Source organism: Cryptomeria japonica, chromosome 10 (assembly GCF_030272615.1).
Source record: "Cryptomeria japonica chromosome 10, Sugi_1.0, whole genome shotgun sequence".
NCBI classification, from domain to species: Eukaryota; Viridiplantae; Streptophyta; class Pinopsida; order Cupressales; family Cupressaceae; genus Cryptomeria; species Cryptomeria japonica.
The window spans coordinates 232,647,008-232,663,426 of NC_081414.1; the positions used below are offsets into that span (position 1 = coordinate 232,647,008).

General features: G+C 38.3%; 1 protein-coding gene across 2 annotated transcripts in view; it reads right to left on the bottom strand.

Moving 5' to 3' along the window:
* Positions 1-16,419, bottom strand: part of LOC131859400 (AT-hook motif nuclear-localized protein 14-like) — a 76,113-nt gene that overhangs the window by 53,886 nt on the left and 5,808 nt on the right. Inside the window, exon 3 of one of the 2 annotated variants that reach the window (XM_059213094.1) lies at positions 9,685-9,813. The exons of the other annotated variant lie outside the window; for it this stretch is intronic. Coding sequence (XP_059069077.1) covers positions 9,685-9,813 — 129 coding nt within the window. The remainder of the gene's footprint in view (positions 1-9,684; positions 9,814-16,419) is intronic. 2 annotated transcript variants of the gene reach the window in all.

Here is a 16,419-nt window from a genome sequence, read left to right on the forward strand (position 1 = left end):
AAAATTTCACTAAGTTAAAGTTGCCAAAATCGCCTAGGGGGCCCAATTTCGGATCTTGGGGCGAAAATTTCAAAATTTGATGTTCCCATTTGGTCCAAAAATAATGTGAAATGCCTTTAAGTGTCGCAAAAGGTAGCTCCAGGTCCGAAAATCACTAAGTATTTCCAAATTCGGACCTTGGGATAAAAACGTTAAAAACGCAAAGTATTCCCAAAAGACCTTCAAGGTCCACAAACACCCTAAAGCCCCAAATTCAGACTTTAGCTCCGAAATTTAAAAGATGGCAAATTGCAAAAGTGGCGTTGGAGCTCCAAATTTGTAAAAAGAGCGTTTTGGCCCGAAACTCGCCATGAGACCCATTTTCGGACCCTGGAGAGGTAAGTGAAAGTGTATTGAATTTATAAAAGAGAGGCATTTAGGTCCAAAAAGCACGTAAAATCTCAATTTCGGACCCAAGCTCCGAAATTTCGAAAAAAAAGGAAAAAGTGCGAAATCTTGCAAAAGGTGGGCCAAGCACCAAAAATCGCTTAAGGTTCTCATTTTCGGACCATGGGGTGAAACTGGAGAATGCGAAAGAGGTGAAATCTTGCAAAAGACCTTCAAGCTCCGAAAATCACTTAAGTCCTCATTTTCGGACCGCAGGGGCAAAATTTGAGAAATGTGGGAAGTTGCAAAAACCTCCTCCAGGTCCGAAAAACACTTAAAACCTCCATTTTCGGACCCTAGCTCCGAAATTTGAAATAATGGCAAACGTGAAAGGTTGCATGAGGATGGTTGAGGTCCGAAATTCACCAAAAGTGGGTCAGGCCCGAAATTCGCCTTAAGCTTTCATTTTTGGACCCTGGGGGGTAAACCAAAGTGTGTCGAGTTTAAAAAACGTGTTCGAGGTCCGAAATTCGCAAAAGGCGCTTCAAGCTCCGAAAATCGCTTAAGTCCTCATTTTCGAACCTTGGGATAAAAATGTAAAACACGAAGTATTTCGAAAAAGACCTTGAGCCCCAAAAATCACTCAAGTCCTCATTTTTGGACCCTGGGGCGATTTTGGAAAATTTAAAAAGCGTCGAAAGTTGCAAAAGGTTCCTCCAGGTCCGAAGTTCGTTGTATAACCTCATTTTCGGACCCTAGCCCCGAAATTTCAAAACATATCGAGTTTGTAAAAAGCGCCTTTTAGGTCCGAAGTTGGTGCGAGTTTGTAAAAGGCGCATTTAAAGTCTGAAGTAATCGCGAAGGGCATTTAGGTCCGAAACCCCCTTTTTTTAGATAGCGAAACATCTAAGAGCGAAAGTTGCAAAGCGCTTAAAGCTCCGAAGAAGCCTGAAAATCGCGAAATATACTTCAAACGCCCAAAGCCCCAGCAGGTGAAAATCGCAAACTTTCCAAATCACAAAAGAAGTGTTGAGCTCCGAAATTCGCCAGAAATCGCTAAAATCGCGAAGGGTGCCATGACTCCAAGGTTTTGTGAAGCTTGCAGATAGCGTTAAATTGCCTGAGGTAGGTCCGAAGTTGAAAGGTGGCATCATTCAAAATTTTAAAATCCTCCACTTCTCCAAAATAGCTGCGCGCAGGCCCAGATTGGGAAATTCAAAATTTGATAAACCCCCTCCATGCTACTGCATTTCGTGCGAAGGAGATCACGACAGATTTGAAACGAAGACAGAGCCATTTCGTGTAAATTGTATTCAAGGTAAGGCATTGTGTAAACTTTTCCAAAGCATCCAAATTTAAATTGCCAATTGCCCAGGGTAAAAACCATTTAAAATGATAAATTCTCTCTCGTCCAACAACCGCAAAAAAATTTAAACCAAAGAGATAACCGTTGGAATTCGAAACTTTGCGGGATCGTCCGTTCATTTCACGCGGCAAGGTCGGGCAATCTCTCGCCATCCGCTCTCATCAAGTAAGTACGCTTTGTCTCATATGATCATTTGAAAATGCTTAAATCGAATAGACAAATGCATGAAATTTGATCAAAATGCTTGAATTCTTGAAATATGCATCTCTTTCGCTCATAAAATGTTGTTCAAAGCACTCGAAATTTAGAATTCACCCCTAAGGCTTTGCCAGAAATTGCATCTCTTTTCAAACTTAGGAGAACTTTTCATGCTTTGTCTCTGTTGAAATTAATTCAAAATCCAGAAAGCGTTAAGTATAAATTCGCAATCAAAAATCTTCATGAATGCTGTGGTTAAAATTGATCAAGCCCTTTTTAGCTAGAAATGTCGCCCCATGTCCAATCTAAATTTTAAATTAATTCCGGCATGCTGGAGCATTTTTCTATCTAACCTGCCTTGCTTTTCTTGTATCACCTCGTAATCCACATCCGGCTGTGCAGGATAAATGCCTAAATCGGCGGTGGAATCATCAAAAACGCTCGCTGCAGCCGAGACGTCACGAGCATCCAAATCAGATATCCCGTGTAAGGTTGAAAGGATGAAGTATCAATATCAGAGGGGAGGATTGAGGGAGTCGAAGGTTCAGAGCGTCTGGGACAATATCGGTGGTATCGACCCTTGGCCATATCGATATTCAAGACTTCAGGAATCGGGTCTTCTCACCCAACGCATATGGCAGGCCTAGGCAGATGGTGTAAAGTGGCATCGCCCAAGTGGCGGGATTTCCTCCAGCAATACAAAACTATGAATTAGTAGTAGAGGCTGCCCGACATTATGAACCGAATTCCAAACTAGTGCTCTTCGAGAATATGACCATCGCCGACTTCTCTCCTGAGGCCATTGGTGATGCATTTGACATCCCCTTTCCAAACAATCCCACAGCTACAACCATAGATGAAGCACAAGGGGCATATGATATGAATCCAGCCCAATGCAAAGCACTGATCAAAGAAGAATGGTTCAAGGAGAAAAGGCCTTCAAGTGCCAGAACTGTGAAAAAGACCCCCAAGAGTGATTTTCATAATGAGCATGGGGATATGGTCACGTTGCTCAGCCGAGTCATGGGACTTCCTAAGTCCAACTACTTTGAAGAGTGGATGTTCTATTTTACAGAGCAGGTCTTCTTCGGGAAGTCTAAGATTGACTGGGCCCAGATCATAAGCGATAACATCCACACTTAGCTGATTGAGCTCGAAACGAAGAAGTACTTCACCATGACCTCTTATTTGGTCTATATGTTCGCCAAGAACCAGCCACTGCCAAGATTGATAATGAAAGGGGAAATCGGGAATGGGCCCGATCAGGTGAAGGTCTATGATTGTTACTCGCAACTGCACTACCAAGATATAGCTCAGAGGGAAAAGAGCAGCCCGACTTATGCAGTTGGTCAGTATGAACGCATCAATGATGCCTTCACAATGCGCCTGGTCAGGCTAATGCAAGGAGGATTACACATAAGGCTCTCAGAGCAAGCTACTACTCTAGTACAGAGGTATGGAGCTTGGTTCATTCAGTTCCCAAGGTTTTCCTACATCCAAATAGCTGGCTTCGATGGTGCCCCTCTCCGACTTCCACGGTACCCAACCGACAAAGTAATTCTTATGGAGGTTGCAAGGCAGTCACGCCCGGCCGGCATCTTACTTTGAGAAAGCAAGCAGGCTGGATTCACATTCCCTATAACCATAGGCAACCATGATGTCCACTTGAAGACCCCTACCCTAGCAGAGGAGTCCCTTGCAGAGCTGGCCTCTTATGGCCAACAGGACCATTTTCCAAAAAAATATTTCGATCATGATAATCTGGCAAAAAGAGCCTATGGTAGAAGGTACAAAGCAAAGGAATCAATTGAAGACTATTGGAAGAATTGCTATGATGACTACGAGGTCAGATGACGGGAATATTCTAGACTGAGTGTGCAGCAGATCAGCTCACTGATTCAAGGAATTGCCTCCAGGTCCAAGAATTTGAAGCAGTAAGGCATCTCTTCAGAAGATGAAGGAACGTCTAGTGCACCCCGGGAAGGAACTGAGAAACCAGAGAAAAGGAAGAAGGCTAAGGCTTGCAGAGGGACTTGGACGTCCAAAAGAACAAGAAGGGAAAAGATTCCTATAAAGAGACCAGAGGTTACTTCATCTTCAAAAGACCCCAGTTCGTCCGACGATGTAGTAGAATTGGATTGTATACCTGCTCCGCCTTCCCAGAGCGACATCGATGCATTTGAAGCCAACGATCCTCCTGCGCTCAATGTGCTAGACATTGAGCTAAGAGCCCTCAAATTGACCGAACTGGGTAACCAAATAGAAGAAGGAGAGATTCCATCCACCCAGGGGGTCGAAGTGCATGAACCTACTCAACAGAGCCGTCACGAGTTGCTGCTCCACAATACAGCCAAAGATCACTCCACCGTCGAAGGAGAACAAAGGATAGATGAGACTCATGAGCTCGAAAGAGCTGAAGAACGACCATCACATGAGGAGGTCAAGCAGTTGTTCATCGAAATAGGGGAGAATTCAGCTGCAAGCAAAGGGCTTCACACCTCTTTCACTCCTCTAGTGGTAGGGTAGCTGTGAATCTGTGGTGAGTCAACTGAGAACGTCAGAGAACAGAATGCTGACTTGACCTTATCATTAACCCAAACAGTGCCTCAAGAGTGGCTGATTGCCAGAGCCCAGCGCAAGGCCGCCACCAAACCACCCATTGATGTAGAGGATATCTTCTCGCGTATAGATCAAGCAAAAGCTAAGGGGAAGAAAAATCCCAGGGCATATTCTAGAGTGACCAAAGACGAACAAAGGAACCACACTCTTCATATTGCCACCCCGCTTGTAGACAAGCCAACAGATTAGATAACATTGGCAGATTATAGCATCACAACTGTCCCCATCGGACGAGCCACTAAAGAGCAAGAAAAGGAAGAATTTAAGGATTCAGTGCAGAATATACTCAGGTAGCTCTAAGAGATCACAACTGAAAAGGGCATGTATCGGGCCCGTGCTGAGCAAGTCGAAGGATACATTGATCAACTCCTAAGGCCATTGCACAATGCCTCCGAATCCCATATTCCCCCGACAGCATTGGCGCAAAGGACCACAATTGAATTTGAAGGAGTACGGGACACCGCAAAGGCCGTCAAGGAATGGATGCAAGACATCAAGAAAACGGGAGAGCAGATCCTTAAGGAAGTAAAAGAAATGGCCCTCCATCGAGAGCTCACTCTAGTCAAGTTATTGGAGGTAAAGAAGGAATCCCTTCACATGCACGAAGTGGCAGCCACTACCCTTCCCCTCATGAGAGCTCTTTTCTGGACACACGCGCAAATTCCTACATTGTCCGCCATCCTAGATCCTCATAGCATCAGTGTTCTTAAGGAGTGGTACTGGACTATCACCATGAAGAACGACACCAAAGAAATTATTGACAAGGAAAGTGACGCATGTAAAGTGATTCTGGGAAACATGCAAGAACTAGGTAAGACCATCCTCCGATCAATGGTTTCAGGATGGATAAACGACTTGTCCGATAATGCAATCCAGCCAGATTGGGAAGAAAGATTGGGGACGGATAAGATTTCCTATTCCATTAAGGACTTGAGTTTTGCTGGTCAGTTCCATTCAGACATATTATGCTTTGAGCGTAATCGCTCCAGCTGGAAGGACGGTTTAAAACACGTGGACCAGTATCTCGAAGGCATGCAATACAAAATTCGCCATCCTCCCATGCCTCCATTCAGTCCGCTCTTCCAGTTATGTATTAGGTTCCAGGAATACGTTCGCGAGGAACAGGCAACAGGTCGTGATTTATGGTAGGAATACCTACATGGCGAGGATCAATTTCTAGAAAAGGAGTGTGAGACCGAAATAGAGAAAGTAATTTCTCAAAAGTGCTTTTTTCCCTCTAAATCTTAAAAGTGCACTTTTGCACCAAAAGGTGACAGTTGACTTTTGGTCAACAAATGTAAAGCTTTATTTGATGCACCTTTTTGGATTATTTCAAATTGCTGTAATTATCCCTTTTTGGGTAGTTATTTCCCATTTTGGGGTGGTTGTTGATATTTGCCTCCCATTTATGGGTATGGGCAGCCATGCTTTATGGATGAATCTGGGCCACTTGTTTAGATTAAATCTAGGCCATTCATCCTTTTTGAAGCCTATTTAAGGGACTGGTTTTCCCTCTTTTTTGTAAGAAGTTCTTGGATTGTTGCAAAAGCTCTGGAGAAATTTACAGAAATTAATGCAAAGAATTAAGACTATTTTCAAGTTTCCTTGTGAGTGCATGGTCTCCTTCTTCACTTAATTTAGAAATCTTTCAGTTATGTCTATTTGTTTTGCATAGCGTTTTTCAATCAAGCATCTGATAGAATCCTTGCAGTCCACACCATTAGGGAATGACTGATTGTCTTTCTTTCTGCATGGTTAATCTGGACTTTTCATGCTTAGTTCGGTTATCAAACATATACTATGAATGTAGAAGTTCTAATATTGTACTTGATAACATGAAAATCTTGTTTCTCCTTTGAAGATTGCACTGGATTTATGCAAACATTGTGCTTGAGCAGCTGGTGATGTTTAATCTAGTTTCCTGGAGGTGTCTGTCTGCTTGATTGAATTTGCTATTTTAGTTAGAATTTACATTTCATGTCTCTTTCTCTCTCTATCCTTCCCTCCTTTTTCCCCTTTTTTATTCAGAAAATCTGCAGTCCCATTAAAACAGTATCAAATTAACCGAAATCATCTGATAGAAAGATCATAAAAGTTCCAAGGAACTTGTCTATAAATTACCAGTTCAACGTAAGTCCCTCTTGTGTTTCCAGCATAAACACATCAAGCCATTGAAAAATCCCGCAGTCAAGACCTGACAAAAGAAACCTTGAGGTAGTCTCCTTTGATCAAACTTAGAAAACAGCATTGGAGACTTCCTTATCTCAAGAGAGAGTAGGATAATCAGTTGGCTATTCTATTCTGCGTTGGCCGTATGGAGTTTGCAGCAATGCGATTTCAGACATGTCAACATTCTCCTTCCTTGCATTCCATATGGAAGGCTTGGCAACATACATGCTCTCTTTTAAAATGGAGAAATAACTCACTTCAGCATGGCTTCAGCATCTCCACTTCATCTATCTGGTGGAATAAGCACATTCTCTATTAGGATCAGCCCCTTGCATTAAGTTTTCCGAGTCAATCGTATGCCCTCTTCAAGAAAGGAGCCCGTAATGTTGGAGATCTTTGGGATTTTCACTCCATGAGCTGGCTGCCATGGCATTCTATTAAAGGCCAATTCAATCTAAATAATAAATACAAGGTTTTTCTGATTTTTGTGCATTCTCTGGTTCCTCTAGAATTGTCTATGAAATTGTGTACTCCTATCCCAAAGACTGGTTATGGATTTCATCATATCCTTTCATGTTCTTTCCTTCAAATAAGGTTTATTTACAGCTTCTTCCAAGACTGCCTTTAAGGTATCACTTGAATTCCTAGTGGAAATGTAGGTTTAAGAAAAATTTTGGTCCAATCTATTGGCCCAGATTTGGAAGTCTAAATACAATGCAGATGCACAATTAATTGCTTGGAGGATTTTACATTGTGGACAGGTTAAAATGTATGATGATTCAACCTGATAATTGTCCTTTCTACCATAGGCAAGAAACTATGAAGCATGTCTTCTGGGGATGCCAATTTGTTAAAAAACAGTGGAATTTTGTTTTTAATGAATTGTAAGCTATCTTTGAACACAAACTGACTTGGAAAGAAGCGCTTCTTGGTGTGGGGTTTCATGCTAATCCTATTAGCAATGGAGTCAGGCATGTTATTTTGTCTCATATATGGAGATACAGGTGTAAAGTTATTTTTAATAACCTTAATGCTCACCAGGACTTTGCATTCCTATGGTTTTATTTAGACATTTTTTATTGTCTAACTTCCCTTTTCTCTCAACTAAAGGTAGAGGCAGTGAAGATTTTAAAGATTGCCTTCCAGATTCAGCAAATAAAATCCCAGGTCAAGATGCTGCTCAAAAAGAGGATGTCATGGCACTAGATCTAAGGTCTTCTTTTGAAGTTTGATTGCTGCTGCTTCTGGTCTTTGCTGAAAATATGATTTAGTAGTCTTGATTTACTGCTAGTTGTTGCTTATTTCACCATTGGTTGCCTTGTATTGACTGTAAACAATGCTCAGGTTACTTCCATATTGTAATCATGCAAGGTTGCTGTTCTGTTCTTTTTATGTCAGTACTTTCTTTGACAGTCCTGTGACTATCTTCTTTATGTTATTTTTTCTGCATTATATCAATACAAAAAAAAAATTATAGTAAAAGGATAATTTAGAATCCTTTTCTATTTTAATGGATTGGCTATTGATTAGGAATTAGAAATAGACTGGCTGGAAATAAGCAACTTCATATTTCCACAGATTTTTTCCTTCCTTTATAATAATTTTTTCTATTTTTTTCCTTCAAATTTTAAATGCATAAATTATTAATATTACTATTAATGGAAATTTAAATTGGCTGCTTAAAATAAGCAAAAAATTTATTAGTGGCTGCTGGCCAAAATAAACTAAGCAGACACACAGAGCCCTGCCCTAAGTCTCTATAATTTTCCTTTTAACAAGATATGACTAGGATAGGTCACCATTTTTCCCGTGAATCTTCAGTTTCCCTTAACACAACCTGCTTTATCACTTCTGACTGTGGAACTAACCCAAATAGGTTGCCTTGATTAATTTTAAATAATTATTACAAATGAATTTTAAAATGAAAAAACTTCTCCAATGAATTCAAGAGCACCAAAGCACATGTTATAGAGGCACACCTATCAAAGAAAACTCACACAAATTTATTTTTGCTAGGAAAACCGCAATAATTTTGTATCTCTAAATTTGGCAAATCGTAGAAAGACATATTGCTTCAACCCTATCTCATACTTCATATACATTCAACATGAATGTGAATTCTATATTAATCCACCTATGCAATTGGATAGGGAAGATCTTTCACACCTCAAATCAATCTTCACCTTAAGGTTTTCATCCTAAGGCAGTGGAAATATGTTCAACTCCACAACTAGGGTCTTAATTAAATATCAAATTCCATGAATGAATGAAATGAGCCTACTCAACCTCCTTTTATAACCCCCCCTTAGAACTTTCCAAAAAATTGCAATTAAATTTTTTTTTTTACGATAACCTTTTTAACTCCTTATTTAAATTTTTTTTTTAAACAATAATCTTTTTAACTCCTTATAAGTGACTTTATATTATTATTTTACTTTTTGGCCTCACCTAAAGTCACTTCAAAAAAATAAATCATTCAACTTACTAACACAATTAATTAAATATAAATTTAAGATAACTTTATTTAATTAATTAAATTATTTCCTCTTCGAACACTTGAAAAGGGGGACATTATTGTTTTTCTAACTGAGTTCTTAGTGAATGAATTACTCGAATTATTTTATTGAACCTATTGACATCCAAAAAAAAAAAATTTGTTTACAACTTTCACAAATAGTGAGAATTAATAACATCTCTACTTCTTTTACTATTTATATTTCTATTTCAAAGGGCAAATCCTAAGCAATTTTATTGTGTTTTCCTCTTTGGACATGTTGGCTAAGGTATTTTCTTGCATAGACTTTGGGGTGACTTTTTCAACCCACTTTTTTTTGTGAATAAGGTCTATTTTTTAAAACTTTATATCGTTAATATAAATGACATTGTTTCATTGCCACAAAAATCAAAAACATTTGCACCCATCCATAATATAATTGAAAAAAATTGAGAAAACTTCAAAACCTTACCTTATGGTTTACAATTCTTCTAGACTCAATCTCTAGAATATCCACATTACAAATAGTTCCTTTTGCAGAGATTATACAAACAGTTAAGGGTGTCTGTTGATAAAAAGACATAATTTTCTCGTGCACATCCTGCAAAATAATAGACTGCAGTAAGAATAACAAGCCAACCAAGAATTTAATCTATTACTAATGTCCAGTTAGTCATGATTTTTGTCAACTTGGCACCAAATCAATATAATATAATCAAGACAATGCTCTATTACAAAACAAGACAAACTTGATGATACCATCAACCATAAGCGCTGTGTAGAATAAGCTCTTATAAAAACCGCTCTAAGAAACCAAGTTAAAAATCATTTACAACTTTGTGGATAAAATCAAACACTAAAGCTTAGGCAAACTAGGACTCAATGACTAGGTAGGAGCAAAAGATGTACCTCTACTTAAGATCCAAATCAAACTCTACATCTAACCATTCATCACCTTAGCTCAAATTCATGGATGTGAAATTGAACCATCAATTACACATGCCAATCTACACCTCGAATCTTCAAATTCAATTTATAAATCCCCCTATCCCTTAAAAATATATATAATCATGGCAAATTTCAAATTTTTCCTTTATTTTTATTAAATTTCTATTGGCAAATTTTTTACATCACAAGAAAGTGGTAGAAAATCTTAACAAATTTTCTATTTTGGGAAAAAAAATTAATTATCATGGCAAATTCTTAAAAGAAAATTAAATAATTATGGAAGATTAAGGGAACAAGGGGTGGCAATGATCAACAAGTTTATGGGGTAGTGCTTCTTACAAGGGTCGAGGGGGTAGTTCTCCCCCATGGGGTCAAGAGGTAATGCCCCTCGCAAGGGTCAAGTAAGTAGAGCCTCTTGAACACCTCATGAATACATCAATTAACCTTTTCTTGACTAGGCACTCTCTTTGGACATAGTAGCAACCATCATAGCTTATTTCTCTCCATGTTTTTCTTCGAAGAAGGTGACCTAGTCTTCAAGCTTGAAAATCTCCTACAAAAATTCTTAGAGGATTGCCGCTTTCTTGAACTTGACTTAGTATTTTGCTGGGATTCCTTGTTAGGTCTCTTGGATAAGAATAGGTTCTCCTATTTCTAAAGAGACGATTGATGATGCTTTTGAATAGTTACAGCTACCACTAGACAACTACAAGTTGATATGAGCTTGTTGATTACTAAAATTTGACTATCCAAAAATTTATAAGATCCTCCAAAACCTAGCATCTGCATTATAACTCCTAGAGATCCGAAACTATTCCCAAATATCTTGAAACTATACACATGAAATATAACTTGAAGTATAAAGAAGTCAATCTCCATATGTAAATGTCACTTAATTTTTATTTCATGTATATAACCCTAACCTATCCTACGATTATGCATTATTAATGGGAAAGTACAATACAAGTCCAAGTTTGTTTACAAGTCCTCGTCTACAATATTGTCATCAATTTGCAAAGTCTTCCCTAATATTATACAATGTTTACTTGTCGTCGAGAAGATGATTCTTTTCTTTTGGTGGGGGTGATGTGGTCAATGTACAATGCCTATTTATGTTTTGATAATAGTGGACTATGTATTAGGTGTTTGTTGACTTCGCGGAGTAACAAACATTGATTTGTCGATGGTTGTGTTCCTCCTAGACACCGTTGGGTCATTTAAATAGATTGTGTATCATAAAGCAAAGGACTATGATCTTGTCGAATTGACTATGATCCTTGGCTAATAATTTCTAGCCTACTTATGTAATAATTTTATGTGCAAATAAAGATATATTTTACTCTTGTATTTGGTATGCATTATTCTTTAATAATAATTCATATATTCATTTTATTAGACAAAGAAATAAACACTAACTAACAAAACTATGACAAAAAGATCTCCTTAAATATTCCAAAAGAGCCAACAATTGAACCTATGCCCAAGAGGCAATGCCTCTAAATATTTGCAAAAGTATTGTCAATTTCTCTTTGAAAATGATCCAACTTCTCTAAACTCAAAAGAGTAGGTTCTTGCATCTTGACTTCCATAGTTTTCTAATCTCCATCAATCAAATTGTCTACCATAGTAGTGTGTAACTTTCCCTAATCATTCATTTCTCACCAATAATAAATCCATTCTAAAATAGGGGAATTCTAAAAATAAGTACTTTTAGCTTGAAACCAACATTAAAAGGTCTTAGCAAAAGGGCATATTTAAAGAGCAGGACCAATACTTTCCTCTCTACTGGAAATCTTGAATAGTTAACCAATAAAATTAACTTTCTAAAGGCTTTCCTTAACCACCAACCCTCGGCAAATCATTAACCATCATAAAAGTGTGCATGATAGAAGGTCAAATTTCTAGAGAAACTATAGTTATATCCACTATCAAATCTTTGGATCTATTCTTCAACCACATGGCGAGATCAAATATGTGGCTCAATGCCACATATATTTTTTTCCATTCAGCTACAAGAAAATTTCCCATCGTTCCATTTCATATTTATCCAATAAGGACCTAAACTTGAGGAGGATGATTTTAAAAGAAGAAATCTTGTAGCGATCATTCTACAAAATTAATGATATGCATGTTTATCCACTCTATTTAACTTTTGGGTTATATTAAAAAATAAGGTTTTAAATTGTCAAATCTCATGAACCCACAAATACTCCCTAGAGAAAAAATATTTTCTAGCCAATTTTTCTCATAATTAAGTTGTCCTCCTGGTGGATGGAAAGTTCAAATAAAACTTAAATAAATCTCAAACAAGTTGAGACCCCTCGTATTGCCAATGAATACAATAAAAAGCATGCCAAGCCCCACACACCCTTTTAAGTGGAGAAAGTTAAATCAACAATCCTTCTACATTTCCTATTCCTTCTACTTTTCCTATTATGTTACAGGGTTGGGAGGGCCCTTTGACTTCTGGTCACCTCCAATATTCTCAAATCTAGTTTTTCAGCAAGCACATACCCATGAGCTCTGACATCGGGAATCCCTAAACACCTCTGATCAATTGGCAATGACCATATATCCCAAAGGCCATCAAAAAATACTTCTTGTCCCAACAATATTTTAGTATATTCTCCATTATTTATGGTGCAACCTAGAAGGAAAAAGAACAGAGGAATAGAAGGTGTTCCCTTGCAACAATTTTATTGACAATTGTATCCTTTGAGAATTGAGAGAGATCAAGGTTATTGCTTATAAACTTCTACAAATTTGTTCAAGCATATAATAGTGGTCACAAATTGTTGAGTCAATTACAGTGTTGGATACAAATCATCAGCAAAATGAATATTAATTAATTATCCACCTCCCACAAATGACCATGAGCATTTCTTGCAATCCTAATGAGCAATCTACAAAATTACCACTATTAGAAGTTGATCACCTACTTTCAGTAGTTCCATCGCAATATCAAGCAAAAGAATGAGATTTCCAATTAGGTTGCCGACTATTTTAGCTGAATTTCATTTCAGGAAAAAATAGTTATAACTTACAATTATGTCTACTTAGTGGTTGGCAAGTTCTCCAAGATGGTAATTCTAACACACTACAAGAAAAACATCTTAGAATGCATTACTACAGTCATCTCAAATTTGGGGTACTTCCCATAGTGTGTTGGTTAAGTGGTAGTGGTGTTGTTGTGACCACCAAGGTTCAAACCCCCACTCCAGATCCAAAAAGTTTCAGGTGTTACCGAAGGACGTCTCATGCCAACATCACCAGTCATGTTAAAAAGCTTACTAGACACTTTATTTAAAAAAAAAGAAAGATCATCTCAAATAACATGTCAGTTCACTTAAATTACCAAAAGACCATTGCATCAATAAGACACAATAGGTTCTATTGAGTATCTTGTAGTCACTCTATTGTCTATGATGGATGCTAGACTAAGTTAACTTCCTCCCATTAAACAAATGGACAAAGACAAGTAGCTAGGGACATGAATTTATACCTCCTTGGGGTGCACCACTCAAACAATCCACATATATGGGACAAGATTCTTCCATGCATTCAACATAGCTACAACCTTCAAAACACAACTGGATGCACCCTTTCAGATGTGTCTTTGACTTCTAGACATTGGTCACAATTGAATCTAGCTTCACCTTTGGCTTCTATTGAAGATTGATGGATTCATATTCAACAATAGACATATGTCAAACATAGTTAAAATACTTGGCAAACTCGTCAGTACATGCAAATCAAAAGTCTTGGTGAGTTGCTTACAAACTCACTAACGATTTTTTGAAAAAATTGCCACAATTTTTGCTAAAAACTTGCAAGTTCTTGTGAAAAACTCACCTATATGAGTATAAATCTATTTTTCTCATGTAATGTTATAAGTTTTATATTATTTTTAAAGTACTCTTATAAACAACAAAGTGCCAAATGCCAAAATTTTCTCTTAAATGATATGCACCATGAAGGTTTGTGTGGTTCCAAGGGGCTTGGTGGTGGGGGATCTGCCCCTTGACCTCATCTTATACCTTGACAATGAGCGCGCAAGAGGCATTGCCCCCAAACCCCCATGAGGGGCACTACCCCTCGACCCCGTTCGAAGCATTACCCCCATGAGGGTCGTTACCCCTCAATCCCGATAGAGGCATCACCTCCAAAACCCTATGAGAGGCATTTCCCCTCAACCCCATTAGGGTCTATTACATGTATTAGACTCTAATTTTAATTTATATATAACGGAAATCAATAATATGTTCTACAAATTTAATAAATATGTTTTTAAAGAATATTTAAAAAAATTCATGTTCTTTTAATTGTTCGATAAAGTTACTGTCAATTTTTCCCTCTAGATTTTGTCAGTCCAAGTTTTACAACTACGGTCTAAAGAATAGTAGTACCAAGCATGAGCAGTGTCACGTCCAGCATAGATCCTTCTTTAGTATCAAACTGGCAAAATGGTGTTGCTACACTCCGAAATGAGATACTAAAGGGACAAGCAATACATCCAAACTGCTAGAATATGCACCTTGCACAACTAAGCAAGAGCAAGATAACACCTTCAAGCTTAGGCCTCGCCATACATCAGATTGCACCCCATGTTCATTGTGGAGCTTCTTCTGTCATATTTCCCACTATAATCGAGAACATAAAATGCAGCAAAATAATTACAATTTCTAGAGTCAAACCTTGAATAGACTAGTAAAATGGTGGGAAAGAGACTAAGAGCCCTTGAAAGCAAATAATACCACACTATCAGGGAGTGAAACTGGATCAACTCATCCACTAGAGAAACGATTCAGGAAGACATGGGTAGAGGAAACTTTAAGACAGCCATATCATCGAATGGGCAAAGGCATCGATGTGAAATGTAAATCGATTTGCAGAATTAAAAATACGCTCTAAGAAAGTGACATCGGTTAAAAAGAGGAGAACAAAATTGGCCTAATCAGCTGAATGCGAAAGGAATCAATGCTTTGTGATCGACTGTCTCCTTATTTAATTAAGCAGACTTTGTCTTCCATATGCCATATGATGATCAGTTAGAAAATTGAAAAGAAGCCCTTCGAATGGAAGAATCATTCGCAGATGATGTAAAACGTCTTGCAAAGAGAGAGAAGATAGAAAGGGCCGCGTAAGGTGAAAAGGCAAAGAAGCTGCGAGGCAGATGCATGAGGTGGCTTAGAAACTTTCAAACAAACGTACTTGACAGGTGTCTTAAGAAATGACGACCAAAAGCTTCAAGGTTCGATGAAGAGTCAGGCACCAAATCACTTGGATATCGGTGGCAAAAATGGCAGAGGGAATGAAGCGATTGCAGCTCTCTCAAAACGCATTAAAATTTTGAAGAGAAAAAGAAATATTTAAATTTCGACTAAGAAGACACAAAACGTACCGTTGGGTATCGAAGAGAGAGATAAGGGTACCTGATAGGGATTTAGGCGGCATCAGTCTAGGAGGAAAAAGGGGGTGTGGGGGCTGCAGATAAGATAGAATGAGAGGAGCGCAACAGTTGAAATGCAGAGTAAGAGAATGTGAAAAGTCAAAGGGGCTGCGTGGGAATGTGAAATGTTAGATGCAAATGCACATTATTAAATGCAAGAGGAGGAGAGGTCGTGACATCAGCCAGAGGAGGGCATCGATAAAGTATATCGGCCCATTAATAGTAGAGGGGAGTTTTGGCAAGATTTTGGGAATCGGCCCAAACAAGTAGTAAGGGTCTGCGCAGATAGTAGAATCGTCCTACACAGGATTGGCATCGATCAAGGAAAAGTGTGGCGGTTAAGAGAAAAGAAGTGTGTGGCTGTGCATAGAAGCATTGCAAATAGAGGCTGCGAAGGGGAGAGTTGGGAGAGTTGTGCAGAGAAGGGCCGCTGAGAGGCCACAAATATAATTTTTTATGTTTGCAGATTTGATAAGAGTATAGATATGTTTCTTGTTGCAATCCAAATGATTTGAAGCAGAGAGTGTCTGCAATAGTTTGTGTTTTGTGTTTGAGTGTTTGCAATAGTTTGTGTTTTGTGTTTGAGTGTTTGATTTGCAGATGGTGGGGAGGGTATCTGTCCTGCATCAATTTTATTGAAAAAGTGATACACGGGCATCCTATGGGTCAAGCCCAAAAGAATTTTATTGTAATGCTATTATAATTGTGTTTTTGTGTGGGAATTTCATTTTTTAATAACTGAAACAGCTACACTCATAAGTCAAGACACATTCACAAGATGATATCATTATTAAGGTTTTAATATCGAAA